Source organism: Puma concolor, chromosome A1 (genome assembly GCF_028749965.1).
Source record: "Puma concolor isolate L17-30 chromosome A1, mPumCon1.1.hap2, whole genome shotgun sequence".
Classification (NCBI taxonomy): domain Eukaryota; kingdom Metazoa; phylum Chordata; class Mammalia; order Carnivora; family Felidae; genus Puma; species Puma concolor.
Genome location: NC_141667.1, coordinates 67,692,846 through 67,714,855, shown reverse-complemented (window position 1 = coordinate 67,714,855; position 22,010 = coordinate 67,692,846). Strand labels below are relative to the sequence as shown.

The window sequence follows — 22,010 nt, the reverse complement described above, 5'->3', positions numbered from 1 at the left end:
CAAAAAGGTCAATGTCATGAAAGACAAGAAAGGTGGGGGACCTGTTTTAGATTAAAGGAGCATAAAGAGACATGGTAACTAAATATCATGTGTGAGCCTTGACTGGATCCTGGATTAAACAAAAGCAACAAAAGACATTAATGGTACATTTGGGAAAATTTGAATATGGACTATATATATCGTTCCATCTGGGTTAAAATTCTCGGGTATGATAAAAGTGCTATGGTTAAAAAAGAGAAGTTCCCCGTTCTTAAGAGGTTTGTGCTGATATATTTAGGGTGAGGCATGAAGTGAGTTGCATGATGTCTGCAACTTACTTTCAAAGGGCTCAGAAAAAAAATTCATGCATGTGCGCAAAAATCAAATAACAAAAATCGCATAACATTAACAGCTAGTGAATACAGGCAATGGGTTTATAGGGGTTCATTTTACTGTTTATGTAAGTTTGAAGTTTTTCAAAATAAAAAGTTGAGGGGGAAATAAATACTTGAGCATTCAAGGCCAGAAGGTACGACAGAGCATGGACACACTGAGTCTAGATTTAATGTAGGGACCCCTGTGATGTTCGATTTCTCTGTGCAGCTACGAGAACCAGAATGCTTTCTGGAAAGTGTCACTGCCACACCCAAATTATCCCCCAAGACCACAGACATGAGTCAGGCTGGGAGCCACCAGCTACCATGCCGGCTGGGTCCTAACTTCGCTGGAAGGGATGTGTTTCTTTTCCCAAAAGAAACCAAGTTATACTTTCAGGATTTTTTTTTTTTTTATGTTTATTTATTTTTGAGAGAGAGACAGAGACAGAGCATGAGCAGAGGAGGAGCAGAGAGAGGGAGATACAAAAGCAGGCTCCAGGCTCCGAGCTGTCAGCACAGAGCCCAACACGAGGCTCAAACCCATGAACCGTGAGATCATGACCTGAGTCAAAGTTGGATGCCCAACCTACCGAGCCACCCAAGCGCCCCTGTACTTTCAGGACTTCTATTTCAGCCCAAACGTACCAGCCTGAATTTGTTTTCATTTTTGCTAATGTCACTTTGCAGTTTTAACACGCTTTGTTTCTCTGCACCATCACCTCTGATCACTCTCTTCCCAAGCTCACTAACTAACCTCTGGTCCAAATGGTCCTTCCTCAGTGCCTGGATCTTCCATTTCAGCTCAAGGGCCTTTTTCAGACAGGCCCGTCTCAAGCCTCGAGAGCCAAGAGTGGCAGTGCGGAGCAGGCTGTCAGTACCAGTCCCAGACCCCGGGGCTCTCACTGTGGTAGGGATGGGAAAATTTCCAAAGCTTCCAGGAGAAGGGAGGAGATGTGCCTCTGACATCCAAATATGGTTGACACAATCCTTTCTCCCAGGAACAATGGCCACAGTGCTGGTCCGGGTTATAGTAACACAGATGAGGGTCCCGTACTTTATTCCCATTACAGATTAAAGCAGGCTTTCACAGGCTGGTCTTGGAAGCGAACACTCCCTTATAATGCTGGTTTTAAAGAAAAACATGTCATGCGTTTCCAACAATCAAAAAAACAATTTCACCTGAAGAGACACAGCCCATTTAAAAAATTGAAACAACTTATATTATAAAAGGAGTTCCTGAATCCCAACATTTATGGAAACTCACTTCGAATGAATGTGGTGGAGTCTTTTCGAAAAGTGTCTTTTCGGGGACTAAAAAACTATTTGAAACATTTCCCTCAAATTGTACTCAAGTCACATAAACTGAAGTAGAGCAGTGACCCTGCCTGCTTTCAAGCTTGATTACTGTAAGGAAAGTTCCCGAATGATTTCCGATGCACTCCTCAGTCACTCTGCCCTGTTGACATTCGCAGACAGGTCTTATTTGACCAGGCTCAGATCCCATGGAGAAAGCACACAGCCACCTCAAAGAGTCCTCCAGTGAGTCAATGTTCAGAACTTCAAAGTCTCCTCTAGGCTTGGTTCTCAGGGATGACCAACACTGTGCACGGCTTAGGGGAAATGTAGCTGCCCAGTTACAGTGAGGAGAAGGAAAAACAAAAAGGCAACAAAAGGCTTGGCCTATTCCATCAACTACTCAAGATGCTATTTTCAGTCCCATCTAACCTTTCCAACCTGTGGCCTGGTTCCTCAAAGTTCCATAATCAGGTTATAAATGATTTGACTGTCAAACATTTTTTGCTGCAGGATCCATTCTAGTCACCCTCATTCCTAATAACATGCAAATTTTCTCCGGACAGGCTCCCTTGCCTTTGTCAACACTTCTCTCCAACCCTACAGAAATCGTTTTTGGAGGAGGCAGGGCTGCCTTTCCCTGCCCCGACCCCCCTTTCTCCTCACTGGGAGTGGCTGCTTGACACTTTGGAACATTTTTCCTGAAGCCATTAAGCCTCGTCGGCCATTAAGCCGGGAAAATCTGGCTTTAACGTTAAACATATTTCATAGTCACAGCTGTGCCAAAGAGCCAGGTTTCATGTGTAAATTCTTCCTTGGTTGTCCTCCAAAAACTATGCATAAGGAGGAAATCTCTATCTAAATGATCCCACCAGCAAACAAGGTATCATATGCTTCCTTTCATCCCTAAGGGTGGAATAGTTGGGCATTGCTAGATCCCAGAAAAGAAGAATTTCTCACCTAAAACAGAAGAGATCTCAAAATAAGGAGCAGAACCCAACGCAGGCTGTGCAAAGGTCCACTGGATCAAGGATTTTGTTTTACAAACAATTGCTCGAGATGAGCTCTGCTGTTCCATTAGCAGAGCTGGGAGAGCAGCCTGCTGGAGAGTGTGCCACACACGCACGAACATGCACACACATCTGTGTTCTGCTCTATGGCAAGAGCCAGAATCGTTTGGCCTAAAAGTGTTGTTTCTAAGATGGAGGTCTGCAAAATCTCGATTAACAACAAATACTCTGCTACGAAGCCAGGTGCTGTGATCACACAGCTGCTCCCTAAATTCCCCCATCAGCACTAGAGACCTCAAATGATCGCAGTTAAGTGGAACACACTAACCGTAGGCACGTTTCACGATTTAGGCAGAGGCACGTAAGAGCAAAGCCATCTACAGAAACACGGGCGCCAACAACAGTAACAACTGCTTAGCTGTGTGGCCTTGGACAAATGACTCACCCCCTCTGAACTCTGTTAGCCCAATTTTACAGATGAGGAGATTTACAGGGCCTCCTTTCAAGGCTGAAGATTAAACATGAAGATGCATGTAAATGCTCGACACAGAGTGAGCAAAACACGTTATCTGTTCTAGCCAGCCTCTCCCTAACTAGAGCTCTTTGCCAAATTGAGGGAATAAAATTCCCAAGCCGTAATTCCTACCTTGTCTTTGTCTACTTAATTACTTTTATTTTCCAAACAACTGTGTGACCAGGTTTGAACAGAGGTAAAGCAATTTATTTTAAGATGCCGTGTGACACTGCTGGGATCTGTCTCCTTCATAGGACTGGTTAGGTGTGTCGAAGCACTTTCTAAATTGCTGGTTTACTCCTTCAGGGCCCAAGGACACCACCTAGGAGCCAGCTCACTGACTGGGCAGCCTGGCTCTGATGGGTGGGGTCTGAAAACAAGAAAAGTGCTTCTGATGAAGGGAGCAGATTGGACTTAACTCCTGCTATCTTGAATGAAGACTGGTGAATATACTGCAGCAAATTCTGCCTATAAAATCTGGCTCAAGAAAACCTCTGGGTTGCTAATGCAGGTTTGCAAATATAGCAACCATAATGAAATGGCTGCTTTTTAATGATTTCCTATAACGGTGTTTATATATGGAAGCTTTTTCCCCTATTGAAGCCATTTAATTGGAAAATGGCAAAGGATTAAGAAGAGGCAGCCGTCCAGTTCCGATGAACGCACACAGGGGCGGCACTCTGCAGAAGCCCTGATGCGCTCCTCCTCCTTGATGTCCCTGTGCCTGCCCTCCTCAGGGACCCGGCGGGTGCCAGCCCTCTGCCTCCTAGGCTCTCCCCCTGCCTCCTGCTATTTACCTGCATCGTTCCCGCCTGTCCCCCGAGTTCTGCTAGATGTGACCTCTGGGATGTATTTTCCGATGCTCTTGCCCAAGGGTGTTGCTAGGAGCCCCTGTCAACCTCCTCTTGTGGCCCTTACCTCAGTGCTGGTCATTCCCTGTTTCCTTGCGTGCATCCTCTGGAGAGCCGTGAGCTCCAAGATGGCATTCCCTGACGCTTAGTACTGGGGGCCTCCTCTGTGTGGGCACTGTTATATACTGGCACACAGGACAGCGGAAGTCCCTGCCCTCGTGGTGCCTGCATTCTAGATTCCAGTGTGAGGGACTGGTAACCACTGGTAATGCACAGTGAAATAAATGCACATACATTGTGTCACCAGGAAGCACTAAGTGCTGTGAGGAGAAATGAAAGCAGAAAAGGAGGACAGCACCTGGCAGTGAGGGTGAGGGAAGGCCACAGTGCTCCACCAGGGCCCTCTGACTGGGGCTGGCCAGCAGCCATGCACAGGAAGCCGAGGGTTGGCTCTGGGAAGGAGCACTCCAGGCAGAAGGAGCAGGGAGACAAGATGAGCTGGTCAGGCGTGAGGGGCAGCAAGGAGGCCAGTGTGGCCACAGCTGGGGGAAAACGAGGGATGGTTAGGGAGGGGGCCGCCTGAGGCAGGAGATGCTCAGCTCTGTGGGGGCCTATTGTCAATGGTCAGGAATCGGGATGTTACTCTGGGTATGAGAGAACAAAGTGTGAGAGTACAGAGATCTGAGGGCAGATCCTGTGACTCATATCCCCCTTGCACAGCACCCAGTGAGTTATTCAACAGATGAATAAGGGCCGCCTGTGTGGGCAGAGAACACATACAGGCATTGCATCGACAGGGTCCTTTCCACCAGGAGCTCAGTCCCATCAGCAAAAGTACGATCCCTGGCTATAACAAACATATATTTGTAATGAGGAAAAGGATGAAAAGAAAGGATTTGAGATTAATGATTTGGAAAAACGAAGCCAGCTCATAGCGCAGACAGGCAGATACTGGTTCCTGGGCAGACAGCCTGAGCTATTGAATGCTCCATCAGGAGCCCCGAGAAGCCCCACCAGAAAGATGCCCTGGTCCACTCAGGCAGGTTTATCCCCCCACTCCCCCACTTTGCTTAAGCAACATTGTTGGAGTATTGGGCACTGATTTAATTTCATAAAACACCTTCAGAGACATGAATGGAGGGATCAGTATAGGCACATCTCTTTGCTTGAATGGGAACATCTTGGCCGTCAGCACCTGTCCCACTCCCAAGGCTGGAAGACGGAGTCCAGAAGCCTGGGACCACAAAGGTTTGAGACCCCGATGCTGATAGAGCAGCATGTGGGACTTGAGCCCACAGCTGGGATGGTCCCAGGAGATTGTGTGTGTTCTAACTTAAGGACTGGGATATGGGTTCAGGTGAGTTTAGAGAGGCAGTTTCAGCCTGAAGCCAAGAGCTTGAGGACCTAGAAGGTGTCTCCACTCCTCACTCCTTTTCTGTTGAGGTCACATCGGTTTCAGTTTACAGCTCTCAGTGACTTTGCTGGCATTAGGAGCAATCCATCCTGCTGACCTCTTCCTTCCTTTTTGAGTTCTCTCTGCCCCGCTGGCTTCCTAAACATGGCTCTCCTCGTTTCTTTCCTACACCTTTGGCTGGCCGACTGCTTGATGGACTCACCGACTGCTTTACTTGTTCATTCCAGCAAGTATCTCTGGACACACACCGTGTACCAGGCCTGGTGGTGGGCTCTGGAACTCTATTAGTAGAATAAATATACTTCTGCCCAGTGGAGTTTAGTGGGAGAGTCAGTGAAGCAAAGAACTAGAAATATATCATTTAAAATTTCAATTCGAAGGGCACCTGGGTGGTTCGATCGGCTAAGCGTCTGACTTCGGCTCAGCTCATCATCTCACCGTCTAGGAGTTCAAGCCCCACATCAGGCTCTGCGCTGACAGCTCAGAGCCTGGAGCCTGCTTCAGATTCTGTGTCTCCCTCTCTCTCTCTGCCCCTCCCCTGCTCACGCTCTGTTTCTCTCTCTCTCAAAAATGAACAAACATAAAAAAAACTTTTTTTTTTTTAAATTTCAATTCAATAGAAGGAACAAGTGGGGCAGCGAAGAGTCAACTCAGGAACGTGCACAGACTGGTGCTCACGAGATGCTTTCAGAGGAGATGCATTTAAACTGAGACTAAAATGATGAGAGGCATGTCCCTGCCAGGAGCTCTATAGAGTCTTCTCTTCAGCTGGTGGCCCCCAAAGCCCAGGCTCCTGTTCCCTGTACTCCTCGCTCTATGCATGGCCTCCCACTGCTTCAGCAACGATCTGCAATAACCCAGTGTCTCCTAACTGCTTTCCTTCAGCCTAGACCTCTCCTCTTGGCTTCTTATGTATACCTGCTGCCTTCTGAAGCATCTACACCCACGGACTTCGAGACAGACACCTCAGACTTATGCCCACACAAAACATATGACCTCCACCCTACACTCCCATCCCCTCAAGTAAAAGAAAACCAAACAAAACTCGAAGCAAAACCACCTGGCTCTTTTTCCTGTGCTCCCGTGCTGGCGACTGGCAGCATCATCCATCCATTGTACAATCCAGACACTTAGAGAACATCTCCATACACACACTTTCTCCTTTCACCCTCTGTTTCTATTCCTTCAGCAGATCTTGCCAGTTTTATGCCTTTCTGGATCTCAACTACCACGACCCTGATCCTAGAGATAATTGTGCCCATTGAGACATTAGCAATGGTTTCCTAGCTGGCCTCCCCCATTCATACTTTTTGTTTTTTTAACGTTTATTTATTATTAAGAGACAGAGAGACAGAGTGTGAGCAGGGGAGGTGGAAGACAGAGGGGGAGACATAGAATCCGAAGCAGGCTCTAGGCTCTGAGCTGTCAGCACAGAGCCCGACGTGGGGCTCGAACTCACAAACTGTGAGATCATGACCTGAGCCAAAGTTGGTTTCCCAACCAACTGAGCCACCCAGGCGCCCCACTTTTTGTTTTTTTTTAATGTTTATTTTTCAGTGAAAGAGTGAGAGAGTGAGAGCACACAGTTATGCAAGCGCATGTGGGGGAAGGGTGGGGGGCGGCGGGGACAGAGGATACAAAGCAGGCTCTGCACTGACAGCCCGTGAGATCATGACCTGAGCTGAAGTCAGATGCTTAACCCACTGAGCCACCCAGGCCCCATTCATTCTTGATCCACCAATTCTCTTACAACAGAACGATTGATTCAAAATGCAAATCTGATCATCTCACCCCCTTCCCCCACTACTAAAACCTTTCAGTGGTTTCTTGTGCATCCTTGAATATAGGTCAACCTTCCTCACATGGTCTATCATATCTTGCATGCTATGGCCCCTACCTATCTCTCCAGCCTCCGTCTCACACCTCTGGGCCCTCCATACATGATGAGCTTTTTTCATCTCCTTGAATGCATCCACTTCCCCCACCCTCCCCTGAATGCATCTCTTCATTTACTTGGTTAATTTCTACTTACCCTCCAGCTCTCAGCTCAAATGTCACTTCCTAGAGGAAGCTATTCTAGAATCTTAAACTGAATCAAATTCCTTTGATAAACTCTCATGGTACTGTGTTCCTAAATTTTATAATGAATATAAATGTGTACTATTAAAGTCTCTCCCCAGTGAAATTTTAGGTTCCAAGAAAGTTACACTATATTTACACCTCCTTCTCCTTTTTCCTCCACCTCCCCCCTATATGTGACCATTTCCTAAGATATGGTTGGTGCTCCTCCTCCTTCTGACCCCACACGCTTTGGACCACAGAGATCACCTTACCTCGTAACTTCAAAGACTTTATCCTCAACCCCAATCTCTCCAAAGATCCAGTTAAGCATCTCCAAGCAGACCAGTGGTTTTGCAACATTTTGTGGGTTGACTACAGCCCACAGCTGAAATGTTTCGTTTGGCAACTTACTACATACATACACACACACACTCAACAAATAAGTCTCATGAAGCAGCGTTGTCATTCTATTTTTTTCCTATATGATTTCACTTTAAAAGTATTTTTCATATAATCTCAAGATCCACTATCAGGTCACGACCTGCAGTTTAAAATACCAGGTATTCCCAGATGGGCATTTCTCTACAACCTCAAACATAACGTATCTATTTCCCAACTCATTTCTCAACCAAACTTCCTGACTAAGAAATATGAGCATGTCCTTAGTCACTTAGGATCAACATGTTGGAGTTATTTCAGATTCCTTCTTACCCAACAGTTGCTAAAAACGATTGGTTCTTCCACTATAATGTGTTGCCACCCATTCCATCCTTCCCATCCCTGCCATCATGGTTCAGATTTTACTCGAACTTGGAACACTACAATAGCCTTTTCCTTACTTCCAGATTTTTCAAATAGAGGTGGCATATGTTTGAATCACAAATATCAGGGCAGAAAGCTAATTCAGCTCTTCAGTTCCAATAAAGGAGCATATAAGGGACCTTCAAATGGACATGCCTTCATCTACTCACCAAACTCCTTGACTAATTAAATTTTAATTCCGGCTGCCTCATATTTCTAAAATTCCCATTACAATCCAGAAACCAAACTCTGGTTTCATGCAATGGCAGGCAGACTCACCCATGTCAGCGGTGACCATGGTGGACTGGTTTTCAGGGATGGAGACAGAGGTCTGGTCTTGGTCCATGCTTCGAGAGTCTTCGTTGACCTCGTGCTGACTCTGGCTGAGTTCTGATCGCAGTTCTGAGTACTCATCTTCCTCCCTGAGAAAAAAGGAGAGTCAGCTACCAGTGACAGAGATAGAAGACAAATTCCTAGAGAACATGCCTTTAAAGGGAAGGAAAGAAATTCAGAGAGAAACAGATCTTCCCCACCCTATCCCCTCAGCCATATGAACTAGCTAGGACTCTTTTCAGGCCAGATAAATGGTTAGTCACATCCACAGTCAGTATGTGAAACTGAAAGGTTGCTTCTGTGTCCACACACACACACACACACACACACACACACACACACACACACACACTGAACAAGATTCATCTAACAGCCCACTAGAAACTTTTTTCCTTTAAAGATTTCCTGAAGAAATTAGATTTCTTCACCTCCTCAAATTCTGAGGTACAAAAGAACCCAAGATCCGAAGCAGTGTTAGTCTGAGTATGGAGGCTACAGTGGGCAAAATAAGCAGGAGTCTGGTGCACAGGAATGTCACATCCCATCAGCTGGAGCGTCCCACTGGTGGGCTTTCTCCTTGGAAGGGGATGTAAAAAGGTGTTGGGGCTGGAGCTACCAGAAAACCAGTACCTCACCTGTGCAGATCAAACTGGATGCTTTGAGAGGTATGTCTAATAAATACCACGCTTACTTTCCCCAAAGTAAGTCAGTGGCATTAGGGGATGGGAAAAGGTGGGGAGAGGAGAAAAATGGACACAGTGAGTGAGTGCACCCCTCTCAGTAGTCTGTTTCCACCAGTTAGCACTTGTAACAGGAAGACAACATTTAAATGCTGCCATACACACACACACCCACCCCTTCTCAGCCCTTCACAGTCCCTCAGTCTTTGGTTCCTGAATTAGCTATGAGCAAGCGAAGGAAACTTAAAATTGTACCAAGTCTTTCAAAGCACATGCATGCCTCTTCCTCACGTCACCACCATCACTACACACACAACGGACACAGACATGGAGAGCACAACATTAACTCCCTCTGAAGCATCTACTTTGCAAGTAGATGAGAAGAGCCAGAAGAGAAAAGAAGAGAAAGCCAGAAGAGCCAGAAGAGAAAACTGTCAGGGGATTTACTATGGGGGTGGAAAGCCCATAGGTGTCTATGAAGAAAGCCAAGAAGAGAAGTCCCCTTGGCTTGGCATTCACTTAAAGTAGTTGACAGCAGGAGGGCAGAAAATCTTACAGTCTTGGGTTTGGGGTGGACCAAGATGGTGATGGGTGACCACTGGAATTTGCAGAAGAGGCAACTGCCATTTTAAGCTGGGGAGACACATCTATAAATTAAAGAATGTGAAGAACTCTCCAGAGTTCTTAGTTCACTTCAGAAATCAGTATCCTCACAGGGAAGGAATTCAGCTGAGCCCCTGCTTTATAAGGTGTTTTTAATAAAAGCCATCCTGAAATCTGGGGAGACTTTGAATAGATATTAAGCCCCCAGACATGCAAAATATGAATTAGAACGGGAGTAGTGAAGGCAAAAAATATAGGTTAATGTTCTATGAATAAGTTAATTATTAGCCACCTGCAAAGCTAACAATAATTAGGTTTAGGAATGAAAACAATTAAAAAGTACCTTAAGAGTAGCCTTTTTGGTCCAGAGGGTAATTGTGTCCTGATATATCAGTTCTCCTTTCAATCAGCACTTAGAAATCTGATTTTAGTTAACGGGAGGTTTTGTGTGTGATGAATAAATTACCTTTGTTGCATGGCCAATGTAATCAGCTTCAGCTTGGCTGAGACTCTTTTACAGCCAAGAAAGCCAGATAAATGCTGCTGTATCTCTGGTATAAATGGCATTTGCAAAATCATTAATAGCCACCTTAAACACTTCTGGCTTGGCAGGTTCTAAAACATACAGTGGCTGCCAAATCTCCTGCTTTGTAAGGAATTACTTCTAGGGATTATTAGGATGAACTTTATACAGCAGTGAAGAGGGAAGGGGTAGGAAAAGGAGGCTGTTGATTGCAGGGGCCATTCCTTACCGAGGTCAGAGCACACTCTGAAGGAGAATCACACCATACTAGAAATTTCATCTTAGGCAGAAGACTTTCAGGGTCATGAAATGTAAAGCAAGGATCCTTGGTCAATGTATCTGAGCACCAAAATAAGGACAGGAAAGCAAAGACCAGATGGATGCTGTCTTCCGGGAGTCAAATGTGTTCACAACAAATTCTAACCTAAGAAGGATGCTGTGTGTGGGCACAGGAGGGGCGTCTGGCACTGCAGGTGAGTAGTGACCAGGGAAGACTCCTGGCTTTCTTCACAGACACCTACGGGTTTTCCATCCTCACCGTTTTGTTTTGAATGTGAATGACGATGGGAACGGAGAGGAACAAGTGACCAGTACAGCTGAGACCACATGGGGTGCAGGATAGCAACATGAGGCTGGAGGGAAACTCAGGCTGCATGTTGAGTGGGCAATTTTGATCAGAAGTAGAACTTGCTGTACTGAAGGAGGCAAATCATGAGGGTTAGATGGTAGAAATAAAAAGAAAATGAGTGAAGTCCAGGAACTCGGAAAGAAGTGTGTGCTGCTGAGCTGTCATATGGAAACAGAAGAAGCAGGAGGGAAGTATGGAAGGTCTAGGTTCTCGACCCCAAAGGGAGGGGCTGAGCTGAGCACACAAAATCTCTGGGTAAGATTCCTCCTTATGGTAATCGTGTTGAGCACTATAGTACAAACCAGCATGTGCAAACAAAGTAAATAGCAATTAGAGGCAGAAAGCAACCTTGTGAGATCAGGCCAGGTTTTGTACCACGAAGAATGAGGTATAAAAATGGTTACACAGAATCTAAATATTAAAGTTGGTGCAACCTTGCTATTTCTCCCACTGACTTTGGTTAAAGAATTCATAGAGCTGCTTATTCTTATCATCTCCTGAACATCATGACTGGGATCATTCTTGAAAAGAGGCTGGACTCTGGGACTGAGAAAGAACAAAAGCCAATTCGCTCAGGGCCTTTTTTTTTTTTTTTTTTTCAACGTTTATTTATTTTTGGGACAGAGAGACAGAGCATGAACGGGGGAGGGTCAGAGAGAGAGGGAGACACAGAATCGGAAACAGGCTCCAGGCCCTGAGCCATCAGCCCAGAGCCTGACGCGGGGCTCGAACTCACGGACCGCGAGATCGTGACCTGGCTGAAGTCGGGCGCTTAACCGACTGCGCCACCCAGGCGCCCCTCGCTCAGGGCCTTTTGTAAGCTGATAGTCAATCTGTGATTGCAGAATATGTAGAACACTCATGCTTGAGGTCTTCTCTCTACTGTGTTATTCGGGAGCACGGTTCACCCAGAGCAATAGAGCGAGAAATCAGAAACATCCCACCGGTGCCAGCAGTTTTACAAAAGCAAGAATATGAGGTGTGTTTTCAAGGCTGCTCGGTGCGACAGGAGTCTCCTGGCTGGTAAAGGTCTAGTTAACAACACAGCATCAGTGCCTCAAAGTGACTTCATTGTTTGCTTCTTTCTGTTATGTATACAGTCGCTCTTGGCAAACGATAACTTATTTTGGGGGGGGGGTGGGGGGAGGAAGAGAACCTCCCCAAAGAACACCAGCTGCCAGTGACGCTGGTGAAAAGGAAGAAAACATGAAAAGATCCAAGAAGTGACCATTTTAAGCCAAAAAAAAAAAAACCCCAAAGCCAAAAACAAACAAAAAAACCCCAGAAGCTTTGATAAACTGATAACTGTTGATAATTAGACACTATTGTGGTAGTTTCGCAATTATGGAATTACAAAGTTCTCAGGTGTCTCTCTTTGGAACATCAAGAATCATCTCACAGAATTCTAAATGTACCTTGTTTCATTTCATTAACTTAGAAGCATTTGTGAAGTGCTTCCAAATTGCTCTTAGAGTAGCAATGATTAGTGCTTGCTACTAGCTTAAACGACAAAACAAAAGAAAAACGCTCCCAAGGAGGCAGGCATTAGATTGTCCCCACCACCTGTGTAACTAAGCAGTGGCAGAAAAGTCCCAGACTGGCAGAGATCTTAGGGCTCATCAAAGCTGGGATCAATACCTTTATTTTATGAACAAGGCAGTTGAAGCTTCAAGAGGCTTAAGCAGTTTACCCAAGATTCTACAACTAGTGAGCAGTACAGTGTCACTCCTAAATTTAGGACCAGTGAAACAACAATCAAACATGGTGACCCATGGAAAAGATTTTGTTGTTGTTGACGATGATTTTTAAAGATTCCTTCTCATTATTGGCTAGGGATGAAATGATCCCTTTTCAGAAAAGGGAACAGTCAATGAAAGTGTAATTCTTATCCTGCTTTCCAGACCTTAAGCTGAAGTACTATGGAATTAGTAGTATTTGATATAAATATTATTTCATTAGCAATCCCCATGCCCTTTTATTTTGGCATGCACATTCATGCCTTGTCACTGGATTGATTTGTGAATAAGACGTGGATGGACATCTGCCTGCCTTGACACCTGTCAGTCAACTATGTCCAGCTACCCCAGCCTACCTGACCCAGTGGGGGTTTTGCTGAACTACATTCTTCCTTATAAGTAAAGGCAGACTTGCCTTGAAATGCCATCATTCTTTTAAAGAACAAAGATTTTTTTAGATACAAGGAGGAAATGTATCCCTTTCAGCTCTTTTAAAAGATCTAAAGCAGGAAATCAGTGATGAGCCCTGATTCTTCCTGCAATTCCATCTCTCCCTATTTTTCCATCTAGCACAAAGCAAGATCAGTTTCATCTATGAATCTTTCGGTGAATAATTGGGCAAATGGAAAGGTCAGGCTCATGGAGCAGGCATGAGATTTTAGGGGCTAGATTATGTTAGAGTAGATGGAGACTTTGGATATTATCTCTGTTGGCAAATGAAGAGCATTTTGCAGACAAAGAGGCAGAAGAGTGAAGTGGGAGGGAGGTAACACAGATAGGCGGGGTCAGCTTTTTAGGTGGGGAGAGAGCACCCAGGGTAAGAGCCAAGGCTGAGGGTCAATCTTAGGGACAGAAGAAATGATCTAGGTCCTAGGAGTTCAAGAAGAACACACCAGGAAGGAGAGAAGATTTAGGGGCACAGGCTGCAGAAAAGGACCAGAAACAAGAAAAGGTCACTGGAGTTTTCAGTTAAGAAGTCACTGGTAGTTTTCAAAGAAGTATCGTAGCCTAGGCTACCGTATAAAATACTGTGGACTAGCTTAAACAATAGGACCTTATTTTCTCTTAGTTCTAGACTTTGGTTTGAAGTCCAAACAAAATCAAGGTGCCCACAGGGTCAGTTTCTGGTAAGGGCTTTCTTCCTGGCTTACAGATGGCTGCCTTGTCACTGTGTCCTTACACGGCAGGGAGAGAGTGTACCTGTGAGCAAGCCCTCTGGTGTCTCTTCTTATAAGGGCACTCACTACAAGCACCATATGGTCCCCATCCTCCTGACCTCAACTAAACAGAATTATCTCCCCAAGACCCCAACTCCAAATGCTATAACATTGAGGGGGCAGGGCTTCAACATATGAATTTGGAGACATAATTCAGTCCCTAGCAAAAGAAACTTCAGCAAACTGTTGCACTCAGAAGCCAGACAGCCGTGGGCTAACAAGCAACAGGAAACGGAAGCGGAAAACATGACTGATCATGAGAGCCGGCAGTGAAAGGGTGATGTTATGAGAGTAGCTTTTGGGCAAAGAAAATGATCTCCTCAGGAAACAAGAGTTCATGTTTAATTTGCTTAGAACCCACCCACCCCTCCATTCCAAAGTGAGCTACTGATGTATTTTTCCATTTTCCCCATCCCATTATATAACCTCTCCAAGTCAGATGAGCATTTAAAACAGCCATTCATAACATACAGTTAAGTGAAAAAGCATAGATTACAAAACATTGTGTGTGCTATGATCCAATTTATTTAAAATATTCATGAATAAAATTTTTTAGAAGGCCATATATACAAAATGTTCAGTGTTTATTCCTAGGAGATGGGATTTAGGATGCATTAGGCAGGGTTCAGTTAGGAACATAAACTACAGTGGATGTTTCAAGTAGAAGACATTTAATTTAGGCAGTTCCATGCTTGCATAACAGTTAGAAGAACCAGAAAAGTGTGGGTGGAGGCCACCAGGAGCTGTCACATTTGCCATCACAGTTGTGGACCCCCCCAAAAGTCAGGTAACTACCTCTGCCTTTACACCTGCCCACAGCCCCAGGCTCTGGCCAGTCAGTGCAGGACCTCATGCCCACCAAAGCTTATATGTCAGCTGCTGCCATCTTGGCCTGAGTAATAATGGCTCCCACCTCCTTTTCCAAATCCACGTGAAGGCACCTCACTGGCAGACAGAACCCAAACTGTATCCAGATCACAGCTATTAAGGCAATCTGGGAAGTAGTCCCAAGTGTCCAGCCTCTTTGATTCCCGGGAGAGTAGAGAGGAGGAGTGGGAATGGTACCAGGTGCTAGATAACATGTCACAGGCCACATTCCGTGGCTACTTGACAACCACACACATGGTTGAAATTTCCAAACTGACATTTCCAATTGCAACAGCAATGACTCCAACCTTCTCTAACTATCTCTCATTCAAATGTAAATGAAGTCACCTTCTCACCAAAATGGGAGACCCAAAGTCCCAGCAGTTATTGTATCCATTGTCAGGTAACCACTTCTCTTCTAGTTCAGGGGCAAATCCACCTAGATACCATCTAACCTAACCATCAGACAAGTTTCATCACCAATACCAGCTCACCCGATGTAATAGGAGAGAATAAGAAGGTAAAAAAAGGAAATTGGATACATGCATAAACAAGCAAGAAAATATGCACAGCCTTGCATCTTTTTTGCAACTGACCATGAGGCTACAGTTGATGTTTCTAACTTCCTTCTTCCACTAGGAAATCCCTATTTCCTTTGTGTTTGGCCAGCATCTTAGTTGGTTAGAATTCTTTACCTAGTGAAATAATTATAAATCTTTATTCCTGGGGGACCTGAGTGTATACACCTGGCACCCTCTACCTGGGATCAGATTGCTGTAGAGTCTCCAAGCTTTATCAGACAAGGAGGAGAAGTGTTTCTGCAGAAGGGGAAACTCAGTGGAGTTTGTAGGCTCTAGGAATTGTGATTCATTGAAATCTACCCCAATGTTTCCATTCAAATTCTCACCATTTCATCTTTTCCTATCAATGCTTAATCTTTACCTAAAAGATCTGATGTGGCCGTGAATTCAACTTACACTGGAATTCAGCCACCTGCAGTGTCTGATTCTTGGCTACATTAGCCCTGTGGCTATAGGAGATGGGAGAGTGTCTTGTAGGATAGTCACAGAAGGTCCCAGTTCTGACTGCGACCTGACACAAAAGTTTAAAACTATGAGATTATCATTTTTCTTACTTAAGCAATTTAGCTTATGGATAGCTTATGTACAGATATATCATAGCTTACATAAACTATTCCCATATTATTTTTCAGCATTTCCAATACATTTTTAAATTTTTTTTAACATTTATTTATTTTTGAGAGACAGAGAGAGACAGAGCATGAGTGGGGGAGGGGCAGAGACAGAGGAGACACAGAATCCAAAGCAGGTTCCAGGCTCTGAGCAGAGAGCCTGACACGGGACTCGAACTCACGAACCGTGAGATCATGACCTGAGCCAAAGTCGGATGCTTAACCGACTGAGCCACCCAGGCGTCCCTCCAATAAATTTCTAACTCAGGCCCAACTAAAGGGACAAGAAAGTCTGGAAGGTACTAGTATTGTACCTGACTAGTATGACAATCAATTCTCTAGACCCTGGATATGCTAGGGCATCTGGAGTTCCTTGTAGGTATGTGCCTCCTTACCACTCCCACCCCTGCCCAACTTGGTCTAGCACAGCATCTCAGCACATGAGGGCAAACCCATTTCTGGCAGTGCTGGGAGCAGGAGACAAGCCTTAGCCATGGAAGTCAGAGGACAGGAAGAGCCTTGTCTTACTGGCCCACAGTCTGCAGGGAGACCCCCGAAAGGCGGGGGATAGCTCATTTACATAATGAAAACTGGCAGAATTTAATGTGACATCTGCACAGATGCAATCTCCCTTTAAATAAAAGGCACCAATAAATGTTTATGGTCAAGAAGCTCACTGTATTTTAACATGAAGCCATTTGGCCATTATATTCAATTTAAACATCCTGAAATTGAGTTTTCCAGGTGATGTGTGATGCTTTTTTTCACAACTCACTGAGCCCATTTTCCCTCACCTTCTCAAGGGTTTAAAAGTGCAACATGTTTTAATGGAAATTACAAATTTACCAATGTACTCTGCCAGCCTCCTATAAGTCGGCTCTAATCATTTCTTTGGTCTGAAAATTCTTCTCTGCTCATGCGTTTCTAACCTACAATCACTCCGAAGACCAGGATACAATTTAAAAGATTTGAGGTTCTACATTGGAATATGGAATTTATCGTGTGGGTCCAGTTCAGTGTCAAGTTTTCCATGATTTTGCCCAGAAATCAGAGGCCGTCAGTACTCTCACCAAGTAGCCCTGTCATTCCTGTAACTCTCAGAGTTGGAACAAAATGCACCCAAAGTTTCTTCTAACCCACTAGGACTTCTAGAGGGACAGTTTAAAGTAGTTGCCTCTAAATGGCCATAATTGTGGCTTGTACAGTCAGTGAACAAAGCTCTTTTCTCCAGAAAGGTAGATGCCAACTGTTTGCTTTCCTCAGGGCTGTTCCCTGAGCACAAGCAGCATGATAAAAAGCTCTCATCCTTGGCTAAGTCACTCAAAGTAAACCCCTCCTCTGGAAAGCAGGGCAGACACACGCCAATTAAAATTGTGCTGCGTGCAGGAGACTTTGGGGCTAAACTGATTGATAAGGAAGGCAGGACCACCAAAAGTCACTTTCATGGAAAGACTATTAAGTAAAAGCAGGGAGACTGCGGGTTCTAACTCTGCTTCTACCCTCTGCTAAATTTAACTTCAAAGTCATCAACTTAATATTTTTAAGCTCTCGCCTTTTTGCTAGGTAAAATGATGTATCAAATCTTGCCCCCCACATTAGGAGTTTTTATAAGGCCACATCAACGTTGGTAGATCAACTCTAGGTGAGCTCAAAATATTAGATTACCTAGAAGCATATGTACTATTTAGTTATAAGCCACATTCACAGAGCTCTCAAAATCCCCAAGGGAGGCACATAGTTTGCCCATCTAGAGAAGACCACCTAGATTCAAGCAGTGGTAGGGGTGTTGGTAGGGAGACAGAGGGGCTCCATCCAGAACTGGTTAATAAAGCATTTCACCAACTTCTGGCTCCACACTCTTATCAGTACCTGAGGAGTATAACTCCCACCCTGGCTACCTTCCAGGACTATCCTGATGATCAAGATGAGAACAGAACAGTGGAGGGGAAAGTGCACGACTATCAATGTAAAAAGAAAGTAGTTATCAACAGCAAAAATCTTGGTTGCAAATAAAACATCATTATATTTCATTAGGATGATTTCAACCCCAGGAGCCACGTCAGAGCCCAGAAGGGCAGAGAGAAAGCTGCACTAGGAGCCCACTACCTGATGGTGGTGCCTTGCAAACGGTCTATCTTCTTATTGAGCTCAGCAATGATGCTGTGGAGTTCCGTGATGCGTTCCTCGTACCGAAGCGTTGTTCGCTCCTGGACGTCCTCATGTTCTCTCATGAGGTGGGACTGTTCACACTGGGATCAAGAGAACAAGACAGAAGGGCCAATGAGTTGACGCACCTATGGGTGAATGATTCCAAGTTTTATGGTTTCAAGCCACCACAGCCTCAACATTGAGCACACTCCAAATAAACATATGCCCGCTCATTGGCCGGAATCCCAGAAGCCACAACACCAGCTAACTTTTATCATACCCTTTGCCTTTGTAGCATTCATTCTGTCTTTAAGAGGGAAAGTCCCGGGGCGCCTGGGTGGTGCAGTCGGTTAAGCGTCCGACTTCAGCCAGGTCACGATCTCGCGGTCCGTGAGTTCGAGCCCCGCGTCGGGCTCTGGGCTGATGGCTCAGAGCCTGGAGCCTGTTTCCGATTCTGTGTCTCCCTCTCTCTCTGCCCCTCCCCCGTTCATGCTCTGTCTCTCTCTGTCCCAAAAATAAATAAAAAAATTAAAAAAAAAAAAAAAAAAGAGGGAAAGTCCCTCTGCCATTGCTCACAATCTCTGTGGCATTATCCAAGTCTCCTGCTTTCCACCCCCCTCCAAGAAGTGGGCAAGTGGTCTGAGCTGGATCCATCAGATACCTTCTTTTGGGAATGTTTAGTGAATAGACTTAAGATTGCGTGGAGTTGATTCACTTGACTGAGGGTCCTGAAAAGACTGTCCCTTAGTTCCTGAGACTTATACCCCTGAGCTGTCGTCCCACATTCCTTTATGGCTGTTCAGTTTCTATGTACCCTTTTAGCTGATGTTTGCTAGGGTACATTTCAGCTGCTTTTCAACCAAATAGTCCTAAGTGGTGTGACAATTATTTCTATCTGGCCAGTTATCTGCAGACTTAATTTTTTCCAATATCCTTTTCTACCAGACTATGAACTCTGGCAAAGCAAAGACTAGGTGATTCTGTAATTTAGCCCTAACACCTGGCATGTGGCTTGCTTCACTGTGGGTGATCTAGTAGCGTTATGGAATGAATGAATCGCAATATATCACACTGTCAAGGAGGCTGCTTTGCAGAAACAATGACAGAAGAAACTGAGGCGCTTCCCTTGCTCAGCATCTGATGGTGTAAGAGGCAGCAGATGCTATAAAAACATTTTTGAAGCTAGAGTTTAAATCCTAAGGAACCTGTTCATCTCTTTCACTTCTCTAACCCCTCCTCAACGCCCTACCAGTCACCGAGCATTTGATCTCATTTGCATAACAATAAAACACTCATCAATGATGGAATAAGGAATCTAGCTTCTGTCCCTGTCTACTGCGTTCAGCGCTGATTAATTTCCTGTCCAGCAGAGGAATTTTAATTTCATTTCAGCAAGGTTTTCCTAATGCCAAGAGCCATATGTACTTGCCAGCTTTGCACCTTCAGGGCTAGTGGCAGACGGAAAAGGGTAAGACTTCTCACCCACCACGTCCCACTGTCCTCCTACCTCCCTAAATCTGTGGTTTCCCATGGTGTAACCCAGAAGCTACTGGGCGGGGACAAAAGCCTTCAAAGATAAGCAGAACACTACACCAAGCCCAACTCAATACTGAAACAGAAATACACAGCAAAGAAGTCTGATAAATATGGTGGTATATATCCCGGCAGGGACCACACCTATGAACGACTTGATCAGTATTAATGTGGTAACTTCCTGGGGGCTGCTCAGAGCTCCAGGAGCAAGATTGAAGGCAAGGAGGTTGTGGAAGCTGTATCACAGATGTTTGGTGCGACAGCTGCTTTCACAGAAATAGTGATGTGAATTTCTGTTCTTAGGGACAACCTGCAACATCAAATAATGTCCACTCAAGGTCACACGCTCAGGAAATAAGTGGAAGGAGAGGCAAGAATGAAGGGTGAGTCTAAGTCCCATTTATAGGGAAGCTTTCCTAAACAGAACAAAACTGTAACAGGCCCCAAGTACTCTTTGCATGAAATAATGCTTTTCATCCATGATCCACCATATTTTACAAGGGACAATAGAAGTCCACAAAATGACAGGGTGTCAAAGACAGTATCTGTCAAAAAGTGAAAAAGGCTCACATTTCTTTGGAACATAGCCACAGCAGAATACTGTTTTTCTCCATCCCCACAAAGTATCTGTGAGTTTTTGTTATCAGTCTTTATTCCCACCTTCAAATTGTGTGTGTGTACATGCACGTGTGTGCACGTGTGTGTATGTGGTATGTACATGTGTCAGTGTAGCTGGCACTCTCATGAAGATCACCAGTTCTAGATCTTAAAATAATTACAAAATCATGCCCAGTTTGACCTGGATCTCATTTCCACCACGACTCTTCCTGCCATCTTGCTGGCTCCTCCTCTTTGCTTTTCCATATTCAGCTCTGTAGGGCTACAAATCACTGTGAAAGGCTTCCCCTCACAAACTTAACAGCTCTCCCTCCCCACCAATTCCTCACTCACTCTTCCTCTTCCACAGTCTTCAGAGGTCAACAGCCCACTACCATCACCAAAGCAGACCAGAAACTGCCAAATTCACTTAAAAATGAAGGTGTGCAAATATTCATACAAGAAAAAGGCACACGATCAACTGATAACCACCAAGACAACTCTGGGCATCCCTGGTGACTGTTGTGAGCTACTTCACAGGCAAGATCCGGGTTGCTGGAAAAGCAGATGGCCAATGCCCAGATAATGAGAGCATGTTATCTGGGACTAAAGCATCTTCGCTCCTGCCTCTAACTGGGGAGTCTGCCTAGAGGGTATGAGTATGAACAAGAGACAACAGGAAGCCTGATGATTCAGACAGAATGGCACTTGTAGCTAAAAGGAGACAAAAGACTCAGAATGTATATTTGGAACTTACGGGTTCATTTGGGAGTAGCAACAAGAATATATTGGAGAAAAAAAAAATTCCTAGCTGAAGGCAAAGATATCTGGTTTACATTCCTATATTTTTTTCCATAAGTATGGTTTCCTAAAATAGTGGAAAGCCTCTGTAATTTAATTCTTCCTCTACAAATAATAGATATGTCTCGATTTCCTATAACATTTAAGATGGTGTGCTGGGTGCCACAGTGGGGGTCACTATGACACATACTTTGAAGCAAACTGTAGTCACAGCTTCCGGGTGGAATTCTGTGCTGGAGGACAAAAGTGGGGGTTGGGGGGAGGAGAGATGGTGGAAAGGTACTCTGGGGATTCTTTACACAGTGACAAGAGAACACCGGAAAATAATTATCCTCTTAGCCTCAAGGTGAATGAATGGCTGGAGAAGACATTGCTCAAGCCCCATCTGTACGTGTCCTTGAGGTGTCACATTAAACACACTTTACCCATTCTGTCCACACTCATTGCAACCAGACCAAGATATATTGAGGCACTCATCTCCAAGCTTAGTGAAAATCCCTTGAGCTTTTCCAAGCTGTGGTGCCTGCACCACAACTCCCATGAAAGCAACAGGGCAGGAGAAAACAAGTCGTGACCTGCAGGAGCCAACAGAACCCAACAAAACACCCTTGTTAAATAGTCCTCATAAAGCTGCACAAGACCAACCCCAGCAAGGGACACTTTGGTGCAGGAAAAGGAGAAGAGGAGTAGCGGCACCCAGGACAGACACAGCCATTCTGTGCACGATCATGCCTTCCTGCCCTGGCAAGCTCCTGCACGGGCAAGCCTGGTTTGTTCAAGTCATGCCGGATTTTATTATCACACTCCAGTATTGTTACTGACCCATGCCTCTCCCCACCCTCAGTTTTCATG

General features: G+C 45.0%; 1 protein-coding gene across 4 annotated transcripts in view; it reads right to left on the bottom strand.

Annotated features, from left to right (window-relative positions):
- MCC (MCC regulator of Wnt signaling pathway) overlaps window positions 1–22,010 on the bottom strand; it is a 433,554-nt gene that overhangs the window by 81,334 nt on the left and 330,210 nt on the right. For all 4 annotated transcript variants that reach the window (XM_086682183.1, XM_086682115.1, XM_086682242.1 and 1 more), the window contains 2 exons: window positions 18,186–18,328; window positions 8,580–8,722 (listed from right to left, as the gene is read on the bottom strand). In XM_086682183.1, the coding sequence (XP_086538309.1) occupies window positions 8,580–8,722; window positions 18,186–18,328 (286 nt within the window). The remainder of the gene's footprint in view (window positions 1–8,579; window positions 8,723–18,185; window positions 18,329–22,010) is intronic.